At 52.1% G+C, this 13,872-nt stretch overlaps 1 protein-coding gene across 6 annotated transcripts in view; it reads right to left on the bottom strand.

Moving 5' to 3' along the window:
* Positions 1-688: 688 nt before the first annotated feature.
* ICA1 (islet cell autoantigen 1) overlaps positions 689-13,872 on the bottom strand; it is a 155,825-nt gene continuing 142,641 nt past the window's right edge. For 3 of the 6 annotated variants that reach the window (XM_008261686.5, XM_051853319.3, XM_008261687.4), the window contains exons 14-15: positions 3,822-3,908; positions 689-1,494 (exon numbers count right to left, since the gene is read on the bottom strand). In XM_008261686.5, coding sequence (XP_008259908.1) covers positions 1,373-1,494; positions 3,822-3,908 — 209 coding nt within the window. In that variant the 3' untranslated portion in view covers positions 689-1,372. Of the gene's footprint in view, positions 1,495-3,821; positions 3,909-8,068; positions 13,833-13,872 lie in introns of those variants that run through there. The other 3 variants (XM_051853324.3, XM_089315686.1, XM_089315687.1) reach the window with 2 other exon arrangements.

Below are 13,872 nucleotides of genomic sequence, written 5' to 3'. Positions count from 1 at the left end.
CAATGGGCGACACTCACTGATGGTTCCTTCTGGGCTGGGTTATGAGTGGAGCCACACAGGCTGCCTAACGGGCTGGGTCCCTCCCTTCCTCCACCAGGAGGATGATGCCTTCAGTAGCCCAGCCTGTCTCCAGTCCACCAGGCTGCCGTGGAGAGGATGGAGGGCAGTGCTGTGGCCAGCCCTTTCCGCAAGGGTGTCCTGGGTGTCTTTTTTGGAAGTATCCCCAAGAAGCCCTTGCAGAGCTGGGGCTGGAAGGTACAGCAGCCCAGGTAAGACCTGCTGGCTGGTAGAGCACACAGAACCACTGCCTGGCTGCTCCGACTCTGCCCCTACTCAGGTCCACTAGCTCACTGGAAGGGATATGCATGGCTTCTGCAAATGGGAGTGGCTGTCACTTCACAGGGCTCTTCACTGTGTCCAGAGTTGGGGGGGGTACAAACTCTAGGGTCTCTTAACACTGGTGGGGTCTCTGAGTTGCCTATGTGCCTGAGGGTAAAGCTGTTGTCACCATCCCTGCCTGATCTTACAAAATCCCGTCACCAGCCCCTATGCCTCATCTGTGGGATGCACCCGGTCAAGGTGACACCTTAAAGGCTGCAGAGGGTAAGGGGCATCCTCGTCCTCTGTCACACTCAGGCCCCCACACCCACAAGACCTCCCTTAGCACAACAGACGCCAATAACTTGACTTTGCATTTCAAATTTTTTTGTTTAATTAAAAAAAAGAAGTCACAAGGGGCTCCAGAAATACATGCTTCTGAATTCCAGCCACGATACAGACGAGAGGAGATGCTGGGATCCGCAAACATGGCTGCTTTCCATGGAAGGCCCAGCTCCCCGGCCAGCAGGAGAACACATGGCCCACCAGGCAAGCGCTGTGCAGACAGCTTCTTCGGTTGGACGGAGCGAGCATAGCCCAGAGCTCGCCGGAAATGGCTTGGCAGGAAGAAAGGATCTTCCTGCAGCCTACTCTGAAGGGGCCAGAGTCGGGACAGGAGGCGTCTATACTCGGTCAGCCCCCGGCTGCCTCTCAGACTGTCGGACACGTAATTGAAACCTAATGCAAAGTAGGTTTTAGATTTGAACTTGGATCGCATGGGAGTCCAGCGATGCAACAGCAGGCCACAACGGTGGTAGCCTGCAGACTGGGCCTGGACGATCCTGTATTTGTATACATTCACATAGAGAATCTACTAGAACCCTTTATACCAAATAAGAGTAAATAATTATAGCAATATAAACAGGGCCCTTGACCCCTTCGTTTTATTAAAATGGCACGTAAATATTAAAACAGCATACTGATTGCTGTGGACCTTTAGGCCTTGGCTGCTGCGGAGCCAGCAGCACGTGAGCTCCGTCCCGAAGGCGCAGACTCAAGCGTTGAGCAACTCGTGTTCTTTATCGGTCTTCCCAACAGCATCAGGATTGGACAACGGGTCAAGGTCAGCAAAGAGGCTGAACCAGGCAGTCAGGTCCGAGGCAGCCTTGGCAGGCTCTGGGGAGAGAAGAGGACAAGTGAGAAGACGCACATTCCGGGTCCCGGCTCTGCCAGGCTGGATGCGGGCAGGTGCAGGGCCATCTTGCAAAAGGAAGTTGTTCAAGGGGACAAATCCCAGTTACACTCTGTCCCTAGGGATGGGTAAGGAATCCCACGTATCCTGCTTTGCCAGTTGGCTGTATATTTTGAAACCGTGACCTGAAGCTCGGCAAAGAACACGCCCTGTGTTCACTCACCCTCACCTGCACCCCAGCCCAGGCTAAGGGCCACAGTCCACGGAGGTGCTCAAAATACGTGTGGCTTTACCACAACCAGGAAACAGCACAGTTATTTCAGAGTCAGACTGAATGGCTGAGGAAGCAGGGTGCTTTCCAGTGTCTGCTGGAGGAATTATTTCAGATCTGCAGGGCCAGGAGAAATACTGAGGACTCTACTCACCCTGCAAAGCTGCCGGCTCCCCAGGGAGGCTGCTGCCCAAGCCTGGCTTCTCTTCTTCAGACTTTGCTGCCCACTTTACCCACTCTTGTGAAAGGAAGGGGACCCTCCCTATCTAATGATTAATTCTACCCCTGCTCGTCAGGGCCACCAGCTCAATGAAAGGGCTCTAGCGAGTGTGAGTGGCCCTCACTTAGCATGTGACACGGGAGGAGAGGAGAGGCACCAGCACCGGAGTGCCTAACACTGGTGACAACGCCTCCCTCCCCCAGTGGGTTCAAAACGCCCTCACACCTCAGCATCACTGGAGCGCATCCTTGCACTGCTCTTTCACCAAAACCCCTGCTCTAACCTCCTGAAGGCCACCATCAGAGAGCCAGACTGTTTTCCAGATGAAGAGAACATTTTCAAACAGGTGTTTCATGCACGTGATCGCTGTATAAGCTGTGCACTCTGTTACGTAAATCATTCCACATGAAGATCCGAGTTCATCAGCCAGGATGGCCGCTGCTTTTTCTTCTCCAGCAGGTGGGAGAGTCAGAAGCAAGAAGGAAATGTATCTCTAATGGGTTATCCTTCCAGCTGGGGGCAGCTAGGAATGTGCTTGCCATGTGGCCAAAAAGAGTTTCAAAAAACCGTTGGGAGGACCAGTTGCTAGAAGTGGTTGGAGTGGTGGGACAGAAGTGATGAGATGGTGGCCAAATAAATGGGGCCTTTGATGCTTTCACTAAAACGGCCATGTGGTGCTAAGGCTGCCACACTGATCACCTCTTACTTCTGATCCCTCTCCCTTTCTCCCTTGTTTTGAAGTCTCTTACAGATACGTTACTTTATAATGTGACAATCAATGTTCCTGTTATAAAACTGCTAGCCAGACTAGTTGGTAATAGGAAAGTTATTACATAACATTAATTGAATTTCATGTAAAATCAGCTCTGAAAACACCTGGCTTATTTTTATATGGTAAATGCAGAACTGTGAGAGCTCAATATAGTTTGGTTAAGGGCTGCGCAGAGGAGTGTGGTTTAAAAAAAGGGAGTAACTTGTCTAGGCCTGTGGGAGGTCACACAAGGATGCTGATTCAGATGGATGAACCTCTCTCTACTCTCGATAGATAATATCAAGACGTCTTCAAGACAGCCCCAGTGAAAATACGCAACATGCTTCCTTCCCCTTTCCCCAGCCTCCACCAAGGTCTTGAGGATCCCCAAAAAGTGAGCATGGCCCTGCTGAGTGGAACCCGGTGACTGTACTTCGGGGAAACCTTCCCATGCCCCAGGCTGCCACTGTTTGAGGCAAAACCAGGGGCAATTTCACAACACTTACAAGAACATCACAGGAACACTTTATGATAGTAATGGAATAGACACTTCCTTTAACTTCCTGTGGTCAACAGACAAAGTGGCTGATGACCTAAGCAAGGAACACAGAGCACTGCAAATACAGTTGCGCTCGTCATTCAAGCAACTCTTCTCTTTGGGGGCCTGTCCCATGGAGGACAAATCATGACCTTGAAAGTACCCTTCTCGCAGCCAGCAATCTGGCCCTTCCGAATCCAGCGTCTTTGGTGGCAGGGATGACATTTTGGCAAAAGCTAACAAACCTTGGTGATCTTCCCTAGTCCAGTACTTCGACCCCATCTTAGCAAGCACCCAATCACAGGGAGACAGATGTTTGATTCATCCTCATTAAATACAGTTTGATAAAGGGAGACATAAATCAGCGCATTAAGCCAGGAAGAAAGTCAGAATGTGATTTCCAGGATCATGCAAAACTCTTCATGCCATTCCCTTCTTTGAGCCTCTAAAAGTACAAATGGAAGTTGTCAAGGAGATTGAGAAAGCAGCACCAAGCGCTTGGAAAGGAAGGCGAGTATCGTTTTGTGTTACCTTTCACTGCACGGCTGTTGTCATTTGGGCAGCTTGTCTTTGGTGCTGGCCTTGGAGGAGGAGGACTGACACTGCTCTCTGACCAGCCTAATATTCAAAATCACAGGACGTTAGATCTCGAGAAGGGCGGCGCACTGACCCACTGCTCGTCGGGCACTTACGCAGCTCTGCCCCACGGTAGCTCCGGGAGAATGGGAGGAGGAAGCTACAAGAGCTTTCTTGGTTCCTCACACTGGAAGACACCAGGGGTCAGTGCCTAGGTATGACCATGCCCAATTCAAATGACTGTCCAGCCCAAAGCTATGAAAGCAAAAGCCCTCTTTGCCTCTATGCCCTGCCTTGAGATAGCAATGAACTTGCATTAACCCAAGATTCTGTAGTGGCCCTCATGCCCTGCCTGTCCCCGGATGATTACGAGGCACTCAGCACTCCTGCGTTGAGAGGCAAGGCTAGCTCCCCACAGCACCGTCTGTCTGTCTTGGATGTTCCAGCATGCCTTGTTGGTTTAGAACTCTACCATTTGCTTTTTACATCTTTGCTTCATCATCTCTGTACATCCTTGTCTGTCTCCTCAATGAGACAAGGAATATTTAACACAGTACAGGTAGATATTCATTAACTAAAGTGTTGACTCTGTGTGTTAAATGTAGACCAGCAGCCAGGGCTTCACTGTTGCAACCATTATGCTTAGAGAGGCAGCCCCTTACTGGGATGCTATCCTCCAGTGTTCTTGTCTCTGATAAGGGCCTTAAGAGAGGTCATGTTTGGAGGCAGAGCTCAGATGGGGCAGCGAAGTTAATTTCCAGGGCAAGAATGCCATCCATATGCCACAAAAATTACAGGACTACATCATTGGCTCACTCTGCCATGCTACAGTTGATACTTGCCACAGGACTGAATTACAGAATCCTACTGTATTTAATAGAGTCGCGAGCCCCTTTTAGCCAGAGACCATGTACTATTATTCATCCCTCTATCCTGTGGAGCACTACCTAGCACACAATGGATGTTTGAATATAAGACTACTGAATTAAGATGAACTACTAAAGTATCCTTTTAAACTGAGGAATTCAACCAAGAAGCACTATTTTAGGAGATGGCGAAGCAGTGCCTGGCACACAGCAGATACTGTAACACTGAATTATTTCACCTTCAGCAAGTACACACCAACTTTTTATGAAGACGAACCAATGAGTGATGAAACAGGAGCCTAATCACTTATTTATTGGGTCTGAAACAATGGGAAAATGCAAAGGGTTAGAAAAGGCATTGTTATTCACTGGAAAAGTGCTAGGATTGGTAGTTACATGAGTCACAGGCAAGCAAAGAGAACTGGACTTGGCGTTTCCTGGGATGATGTGCAAGTCCCAACCCTGGGCTGTGGGAAAGGCTGGATAGCAAACTGACAAGAAATTTTTGAACTGTTTTTCTTTAAATGGATTAATTTTATATTCTATGGCATTTAAGTTACAACTTAAAAATGACAGGGATTCAGGGAGGGAAAATGTAATCTCCCAGGTTCCTAGAAAACTGTCCTGTGACCATTTTCCTTCTAGACTCGAATCACATAAAACAGTGGTAAATGTGGAAAATTAAAGTGTGGTTCCAGCGAGTGCCAATAATTCCAGCCATGGAAAAGGTGGGGAGGGGCTGAATCTTCACATCCAACTGGGTAAGTGTCTGCCTTTCCCAGAAATCCTGACAGCGCCGAGGGTTCTCCGGACTCAGCTGCACTCCATGGAGCCCAAGCAATGTCCCCACCAAGCCCCACAGTCTGGCTCAGACTTAGAGCCTGGTTCTCAAAGCATGGGGTGCTCAGCAGCAGCACAGGCCTCATCTGTGTGCTGGTTAGGAATCAAGTTCCCAGGAGGCTGCTCATCGACGGAATCAGAATCCCTGGGCGGGGGCGGGGGGGGGGGAGGCAGGGCAAGTTCGGGAAGTGTGGCCTTTACGTGGCCTCTGAGGCTACCCAGGTCACCAGGAGCATCACAGGAGGCCTGTGCAGCCAGAGACCGGGCAAGGAGAGAAGCCCTCCTAGCAAGCAGTGGAGCCACACCAGGGCGCCCCGCCTGCACCCCTCTTCCCAGGCAGCTGAATCCAAGTCCTGCCGCTGGAAGCCCTCGGGTTGTGTGGTGGTCTCTGAGTTCACAAGGCCCACGCTGCCAGAGAGAACCTCAACCCATGCCCAGCAAAGCCTGGGGAAGAGCCTAGAAGTTGACCCCTCCCTGGCCTCTGCAGGCTGTTTAATACAGCAGGAACCCAGCAAGATGACTCTTCCCATTTCAGAAATAAGCACAACGTCCATTTTCAAAAAATGACCACAGAACACTGGAACAGACGGCAGAGGCAAAGCACTGTATTTTTCAGAGGACGAAGCGGAATGCATTCCTGAAAGGAGGCCCCGCTGTCAAAATGGAGCTCACCTCTCTTCACATAATGCCCGCGTCCTCAGAAAGACTGAAACGCCTGCACAGCAGGTCATGCTTCTAAAGCACTAGAAACACAAGCCCTGTTTCCAAGCATACCATTTGAAGATAATCATGGCAGCTCCCATTAGAGAGGAAACAAATGTCTTGCAATTGGATCCCTTTGTGACTGAGTTTTTGAAAACTGCCCACCTTAAACACTCATGGGCCACACAAGCTGTAATCTAGAATCCAAGCATTAGGGGGCTTCCCCCGGCCCCAGCAGAGGGCGTGAAGGAGATCTGGCTGAAGACATCCTGTCCTGGGAGCTGGGATTGTGAGAACAGTGTCCTTCCAAACTGCCACAAACACAGCGCTCACAACTCCACGTCCCCGAGCTGTGAAGCAGAGGCAACAGCAGGTCTGCTGAACACACTCTCTCCGCAGAACGGCCATTAAGCACCAGCCCGGCAGTTTGGCTATTTGTGCATGAAGGGGTCAAACTGTGGCTGTGACACCAGTTCTTCCCAAACACAGCAAATACTAAGCCCAGCTGCAGTCCCACCTGCACTCACACCGCTTTGGAAATTATCTAGGGGAAGGGTGCAGTGAAGGTAATTATGGATGGAATGCCAAGACAGCTCTTAAATGCCTCGGCTTCTGTCCGGAAAAAGTGCTATTTAAAGAGATCTCCGAGTTGCTAATATTCCCGTAATTTCCATCAACTGTTCTCTAGGTGGTGTTAGTGGGTGGAGGCGTTTTTTCACATGAGGGTGTGGCCAGAAAGATGTTTCCCTGTCTCAGGCTAACCTCATCAGGAGAGGGGTGGTGATGGCTGGGGGCAGAAGGGCACCCAAACCTCTGTGAACAAAAGGACTGCAAGCTCTCAGCTCCTTTGATATGGCAAATGTGCTACCCATTTGCAGGAAACACATATAAAATTTTATTAGAGCAACCCTGCCCCCTTGACTTACATCAGGGAAAATATAAATGAGCCAGAAGTAACACTGGCCAGCCAGAGTAGCCAGGGAAGCCAAATGGCACTGCCCAGAACAGTGCTTTACCATGAATGTAGCTGACTAGGTGGGACGGTGTGAGCCACAGCCTGGGGCGCTCTGGGTGGGGCTGCAGTGACGGGGAAAGTGGGAGCCCCACAGCCACTGTGGCCAAGCACCAGCCTGCCACCACCAGCCCCAGTTTCCATGCTTGCAAGAGGCGGATAGAAATTCCTGCCTCATTGGGTTGTTGGGATCTTGTAGGTGCACTCGGGTGGTGGACAGGCTAGATGGCAAGCCCTCAAGAAGTCTGAGCTGCGTCTGGGGTTTTTGTAGAGATCAGCAGATGCCAGGAGAAACCCGAGCGCACCATCCTCAGGGGTTCGTACATGAGTATTGTTTTCTGTCAGTCTGCTGCTATTTGCCAGTTACTCTCTCCTCCCTTCCTGCCTTGCATCCCACCCTCCTTCCATCCATGCCTCCTTCCTTCCTTCCTTCCTTCCTTCCTTCCATCCATCCGTACTTTCTGATCATCCCCTGGTGAGCAAAACAAACATGGCCGTGTCCCCATGACAACCTAGAGCAAGAGACAGAAAAAGAAATGTTCTACAATGAAGTGAGGCAAGAGGGATGATTAACCATGGAGTGTACCGGGTGGGGGGAGAAGCAGCACGGAACAGTGACTGCTAGGGAGGGGGAGGAGTCGGGGAAGGCTCCCTGGATAAAAAGACAGGAAGCTGAGCCCCTGAGGGATGAGAGGTCACCCAGGTGGAGAGAATCGTGGGTGTGTGAGTGGGTGGTGTGCTCTAAGGAGAGTTGAGAGCATGTGACTCTGTGGGAAGGGGAGTGCTGGGTGCAATGCGGGTTGACCTGGCTGGAGCCCGGCATACTGACAGGACACGTGGTTCTCCAGTACAGTGTCATTAGGTCCTGCCAAGTACAGCCGAAGGCAGTGTGGGCAGCCAGGACCCCAAGGGCAGGTCCTAAAGGATCTCACATAAGGCAAGCTGGAGAGTTTCTTTTGCATTTTTTTTAATTTAAAAGATTTATTTGAACGAGTAAAATACAGAGAGACATCCTCCATCTGCTGGTTCACTCCCCAAATGCCTGCATCAGCCAGGGCTGGGGCTGGGGCTGGCCCAAAGCCAGGAGTCAGGAACTCCATCTGGGTTTCCCGTGTCGGTGGACAGGACCCAAGTATTTGGGCCACCATCTGCTGCCTTCCCAGGCACATTAGCAGGAAGATGGATTGGAAAGGCAATAGCCAGGATTCAAGTCGGCGCTCGGCTATGGAATACGAGCATCCTAAGCAGGGCTTAGCCTGCTAGGCCACAGAGCTGCTCCCTGACTCAAACTACAATGCATGGAAAGCCACATGACCTTTTAGGGTTCCCCAGTTCCCTCCTTCATAAGTGTGGGTGCAGCTGATGGCCATCAAGGTTCCTTCCAGGGACTCAAGCAGACACTTAACTCCTACAGATCTTCAAGTCCTGCTTGGATGCTCCAGCACAGGCTTAGAAAGTTCTGCAGTCTTGACAGGTCCAGCAATTCTACTGGCACCTGCAGAAGGTGCCTGTCCTGGGTTCAAACTACAGATGCACTCCATGTGTTTTCCTTGGCATCATCCCATTTAAGTTCTAGGACTGTCAGTAACCTGGAGCCAGGGTCTATGTGGTGAGGACCCAGAACAAGGCTGCAAACTCTGGTCTGCAGAATCCTGAATTAAACACTGTCTGGGGACCCCTATTCTGAGCAGCTGGTAAGCTTCTCAGTATCAACATCTATTTGTGGCCGGCGCCGCGGCTCACTAGGCTAATCCTCCACCATGCGGCGCCGGCACACCGGGTTCTAGTCCCGGTCGGGGCGCCGGATTCTGTCCCGGTTGCCCCTCTTCCAGGCCAGCTCTCTGCTGTGGCCAGGGAGTGCAGTGGAGGATGGCCCAAGTACTTGGGCCCTGCAGCCCATGGGAGACCAGGATAAGTACCTGGCTCCTGCCATCAGATCAGCGCAGTGTGCCGGCCACAGCGCGCTGGCTGCGGCGGCCATTGGAGGGTGAACCAACGGCAAAGGAAGACCTTTCTCTCTGTCTCTCTCCCTCACTGTCCACTCTGCCTGTCAAAAAAAAAAAAAATCTATTTGTAAGTTGCATCTTGGATCATGGTGGAAAATCGAAAAGAATATGGAACACAGGGCCTCTTAGTCCTGTCAAATCCCCAGCCCGCCAGTCCTCTCTGCCTGGCTCTCCTCCCACTCACGTTAAGAGGCCCTGGGAAGGCACAATTTTCTCATCACCATGTGACACAGGAAACCCCAGCCCCTACAATCTTGATAACTTCAGAAACTCTTAAGAAATCTCAGCTAAAATTAACTCCTTCAGATTTTCAGAGGAGCTTGATCTGACATGTATTCCTTTATTTGACTCCTAGGGCTTGAAGTAGGAGGGAAGGAAAGTTCAGCTGTTCCCTGGCTACATCCCCTTGCCTTGCCGTTCCGCAAGCAGACTGGGAAGCAGGTGGATGGGCAGCCAGGGGCCTTCGACCGAAGTCCCGATGCCTCGACCCTGCGGACAGCCCCCAGGCCCTCATCGCCGCCAGACCCCAGTGACCCTGGCAGGCAGGAAAGCCCCGGTGCCACAGGGTGAATGTGCTGGTGGCTGCTCCCACAAGCCACCAGGACTTCCTAGGACCACCTCAATTTCAAATCTTCTGTTCTAGGACGTGGTTCCCCTGCAGTACGCACAGGGACCCCATCTCGCCACACCCACTCATCCCCTCTGTGACTCCTGGGTGCCCCGTGCCTGTGTGTGACCAGGAGGCTCAGGGCCGAGCTGATGATTCCAAGTCCTGCTGCCAGGAGAGCATCCACAGGGAGGCCAAGAGGCATCTGCTGGGGAAGCACCCTTGCTACTGAGACACTGTCCTGAGACCACCGGATGTGGCGGGGACGAGAACGTGTTCCAGGATCAGACTGCCCGGGTTCAAGATCCGGCCTGCCTTTGCCAGGTGAGTGATCTCGGACCAATTGCTACGCTGCTGTGTTGCTCGGTTTCCCAGGCTGTGAAATGGAGATGATAATAGCACCGGTGTGGGAAGGGTATGGTGAGGACCCCGTGAGCTGCGGCATCCCGAAGCTCCCGCAGCAGTGCTTGGTAAATGAAGACCCTTGCATCTCTGTAGCGGAGCTAAGCCAGCGACAAGGAGATGGATAAGCAGCTGAGCCAGTAACTCATTTTACAGATGAGAAGACTGAGGCCCAGGGAGTTGGAGGGGCCTGACCACCATTGCAGAGTGAGCAGTGGCAGGGGGTTGCAGGCTAAAACCTGGGCTCTGACCTCTGCATCACTGCCAGTGATCCAGTGAGCCCTCCTACTCTGTGTAGCATGAGTACTTGATTATCTCAGTGGTTTATTGGATGCAGTTTTTTGTTTTGTTTTGTTTTGACAGGCAGAGTTAGACAATGAGAGAGACAGAGATTAAAGTCTTCCTTTTTCCATTGGTTCACCCCCCAAGTGGCCGCTATGGTCGGTGTGCTGCGGCCGGCGCACTGCGCTGATCCGAAGCCAGGAGCCAGGTGCTTATCCTGGTCTCCCATGTGGGTGCAGGGCCCAAGCACTTGGGCCATCCTCCACTGCACTCCCGGGCCACAGCAGAGAGCTGGCCTGGAAGAGGGGCAACTGGGACAGAATCCGGCGCCCCAACAGGGACTAGAACCCGGTGTGCCGGCGCCACAGGTGGAGGATTAGCATAGTGAGCTGCAGCGCCAGCCTATTGGATGTAGTTTTTAAGATGATCTGGTTATCCAGGAAGCAGGTTCAGCATTAGGTGGCCAGAGCTTAACACTTTATTAAAACTATTACAGGTAGGTGATTAGTCACACATGTAGATGGCTTTTCTATGACACAGATGGAAGTATTCACCCCTTCATCTTTTGGGGTTGGCCGAGCCCTGCTGGAATCGTAGCAGTGACAATTTGATGAGATGATCAGCCATCGAAGCAGGCAGCCCATCACCCTTTACTTGTGCCACGCGTGTCTGGAGAGCTCCCTGAATGGGGAGGGCAGCACAGGGACAGAACTGGGGCTGCACCTGCTAGGAATCGTGGGCACAGCAGGAGCTGAATGGGCTTAGATTTGATTTTCTTTGCCCTGACACTGGGATTCCTATAGGTAGTCAATTGGTTGCTGTTGATCTACAAAGGAAACACTATAATTCAATAGTTACAAAATAACTCCTTTAGCATTGATCTTGCTGGAACCCTAGCAGATAAATGGAAACTTTTAGCAGCCAAAATTATCCTCATACTTTGTAGATCAGACCATGCAGTATGGTGATAGCTCCAAATTTCACTTGGGCTGAAAAATGGCCAACAGTTAAGAGGCGCTCCAATTCCTCTGACCACCTACCCCCACCCCAGCTCTCCTGCAGACCCGCGACCCTGCCAGTCATGCCCTCTCCTTAGGGCTGGCACAGCCCACCCTGCCTAGGTGTCCACGTGGCTGATTTTCGCCCACTGCCAGTCTTGGCTCAGGTCTCATCTTCCCAGTAGAAACCCAGCCCAGCCTGCCATCCCCAGCTCGTTTCTGTCAGGCATGTAGCTCACTGTCTCCTCCCCATCAGAATGTGAGTTGCAGGAAGGCACAGAGCTTCGTCCATTTTGTTCCCAGACGAATCACCAATTTCTGGCACACTGAGGAAGCCAGTAAATACTGGTCAGATGACTGAGAAACCGGATCAAGTGCTAGCAGGATGGCAACCTCAAAAGAGACCCTGCTTGCCTGAGAACTCCGCGGGCTCCCTCGTGCCCGCCTCTCCCTCCACCGCCCAAGCCAACACTGCCCCTTGCAGGCCGGGCACCTCCCTCCTTAGGCCCACATGAGCTCTAGGGCCGCTCCCAGGGTGTGGCACTCTGTCTGCTCAGGAAGAGGGTGCCCGGCTCTCGGTTCTCAGGTGCACATGGGGACTCTTGCGGCGACCGATACTCAGCCACCAGTGAGCCCCACTGGCCGCAGGGGCCCTGTGTCTCCCACGCTGGAGGCCCGAGTGGGGTTCATTCTGCAACACAGCTGGCGAGCCTCCAGCAGCCGCAGGATCCGGGGTGAGGATCCAGGGCCCCCGCCTTCCGACTCTCCCAGGGCTTGTTAGCACCTCCAGCACAGGTGGGTGTGGGTGAAACTCGGTTGGCAGCCTGGCTCCCCTGGAGCACTGGTGAGGGGGTGAAACCCAGGGTGAAAGGCAGGGTGGGGAGCATGCCTCAGTGGCCCTGATCCCTGCTCTCTCCCCACCCCAGGGCTGCAAATAAACCGACTCCCGCAGAGGATAAAAGGAACCGGGTATTTCACCAAAAGCGGGAAGATTTTTTCTCGTCTTGCCCACCAACTCCCATGTCCATGATCTCACCCCCCAGAGACCTGAGGCGCTAATAGCCCATAATTACTTAACCCTTCCTGCTCTGCCGTTTGTTCTCGGAGGCAAGTGCCAGATAAACACGCTGTTTATTATGGAGATAGTCTGAATTCAGAGAAAAACCAAAGCACTGTGAGAGTTTCTTAAGAGTGATTCCTGTCTGATAATTAGTCACATGAAAGGAGGAGAAAGTTTTGAAACTGTAGAAAATGGTTTCCTTCCTGAGATCTGTGTGTTTAGGAACTCAAATTTAAAAATCTACATTTCAACCTGGAATTTGGTTTTGCACTTTTATCTTTTGTTTTACTACCACGTGCTTGTTTTATTTTTTATATGTGTTTTATTTGTTATACAAGTTTCATATATTTTCTTTATACTGTTTTAGGAACATAGAGGCACTCCACCCCACCCCCACCCCCACTTCCCTCCCACCCACACTTCAACGCTTCCTCCCCCTCCCTCTCAGAGAGGACTGGAACCAGAGCAACCTGGACTTGAACCCGGGCTCCGATATAGGATGTGGTGTTGGTGTAATGGCTGTGCCATGATGCCAGCCCCTTGTTCTTGACACCAGTTCTTTTACACCAGTGTGCTGCCCACGCCTGCATTTCTCGGTGAGCTCTGGCCTGCAGGCCAGCTCTGGGGTACCATGAGCCTTACACATGACGCTGCCCACCCTTTTTGATTGGCGCGATGACTGTTTTTGCTGTGGCTGGGGAGGCGCTGTTTGGTGGCGTTTCACAGGCAGGACCAAACAGCTGAGCTAAGGGGAGGCTTGAGGCAGGGTGGGTGGGGCAGAGGGAGAGCAGACAGGGCAGGAAAGAACTTAGATTGAAGGAAGAGTTCAGAGGCCACTGTGGTGTCCTCAGTGCACAGCGGGACGGAGGGGGCGTGTCTGGGAACGCGGCCAGGTGGCCGCCTGGGTCTGTGGGAGAACCTGGGGGTGGTGGCCGCCCCGGCCATGACCTGTAGGTGACGGTGAGCATCTCGCACGTGCCACGAACAAGTCTAAAACCAAAGTGAGACACAGACCAACAACGTCCCCTCTCACCTTTTATTACAGATGGAGCTCACGCGGGGCGGACACCGTGTGAGGCAGCAGGTCCTAAACCCTGCCACACACCTCAAGGCGGACTGCAAGGCTGGGGCTACAATGTCGCTGAAGAAAAACACAGAGCCGCCACCCCCTCCAAACACACACAGACGACACTGGGCATGAAATAAACATACAGGAAACACAAAAGACGAC

Source organism: Oryctolagus cuniculus, chromosome 16 (genome assembly GCF_051225735.1).
Source record: "Oryctolagus cuniculus isolate XC-2025 breed Fujian yellow rabbit chromosome 16, ASM5122573v1, whole genome shotgun sequence".
NCBI classification, from domain to species: domain Eukaryota; kingdom Metazoa; phylum Chordata; class Mammalia; order Lagomorpha; family Leporidae; genus Oryctolagus; species Oryctolagus cuniculus.
The sequence above is the reverse complement of the archived record's forward strand: the minus strand, read 5'-3'. Positions and strand labels throughout refer to the sequence as shown.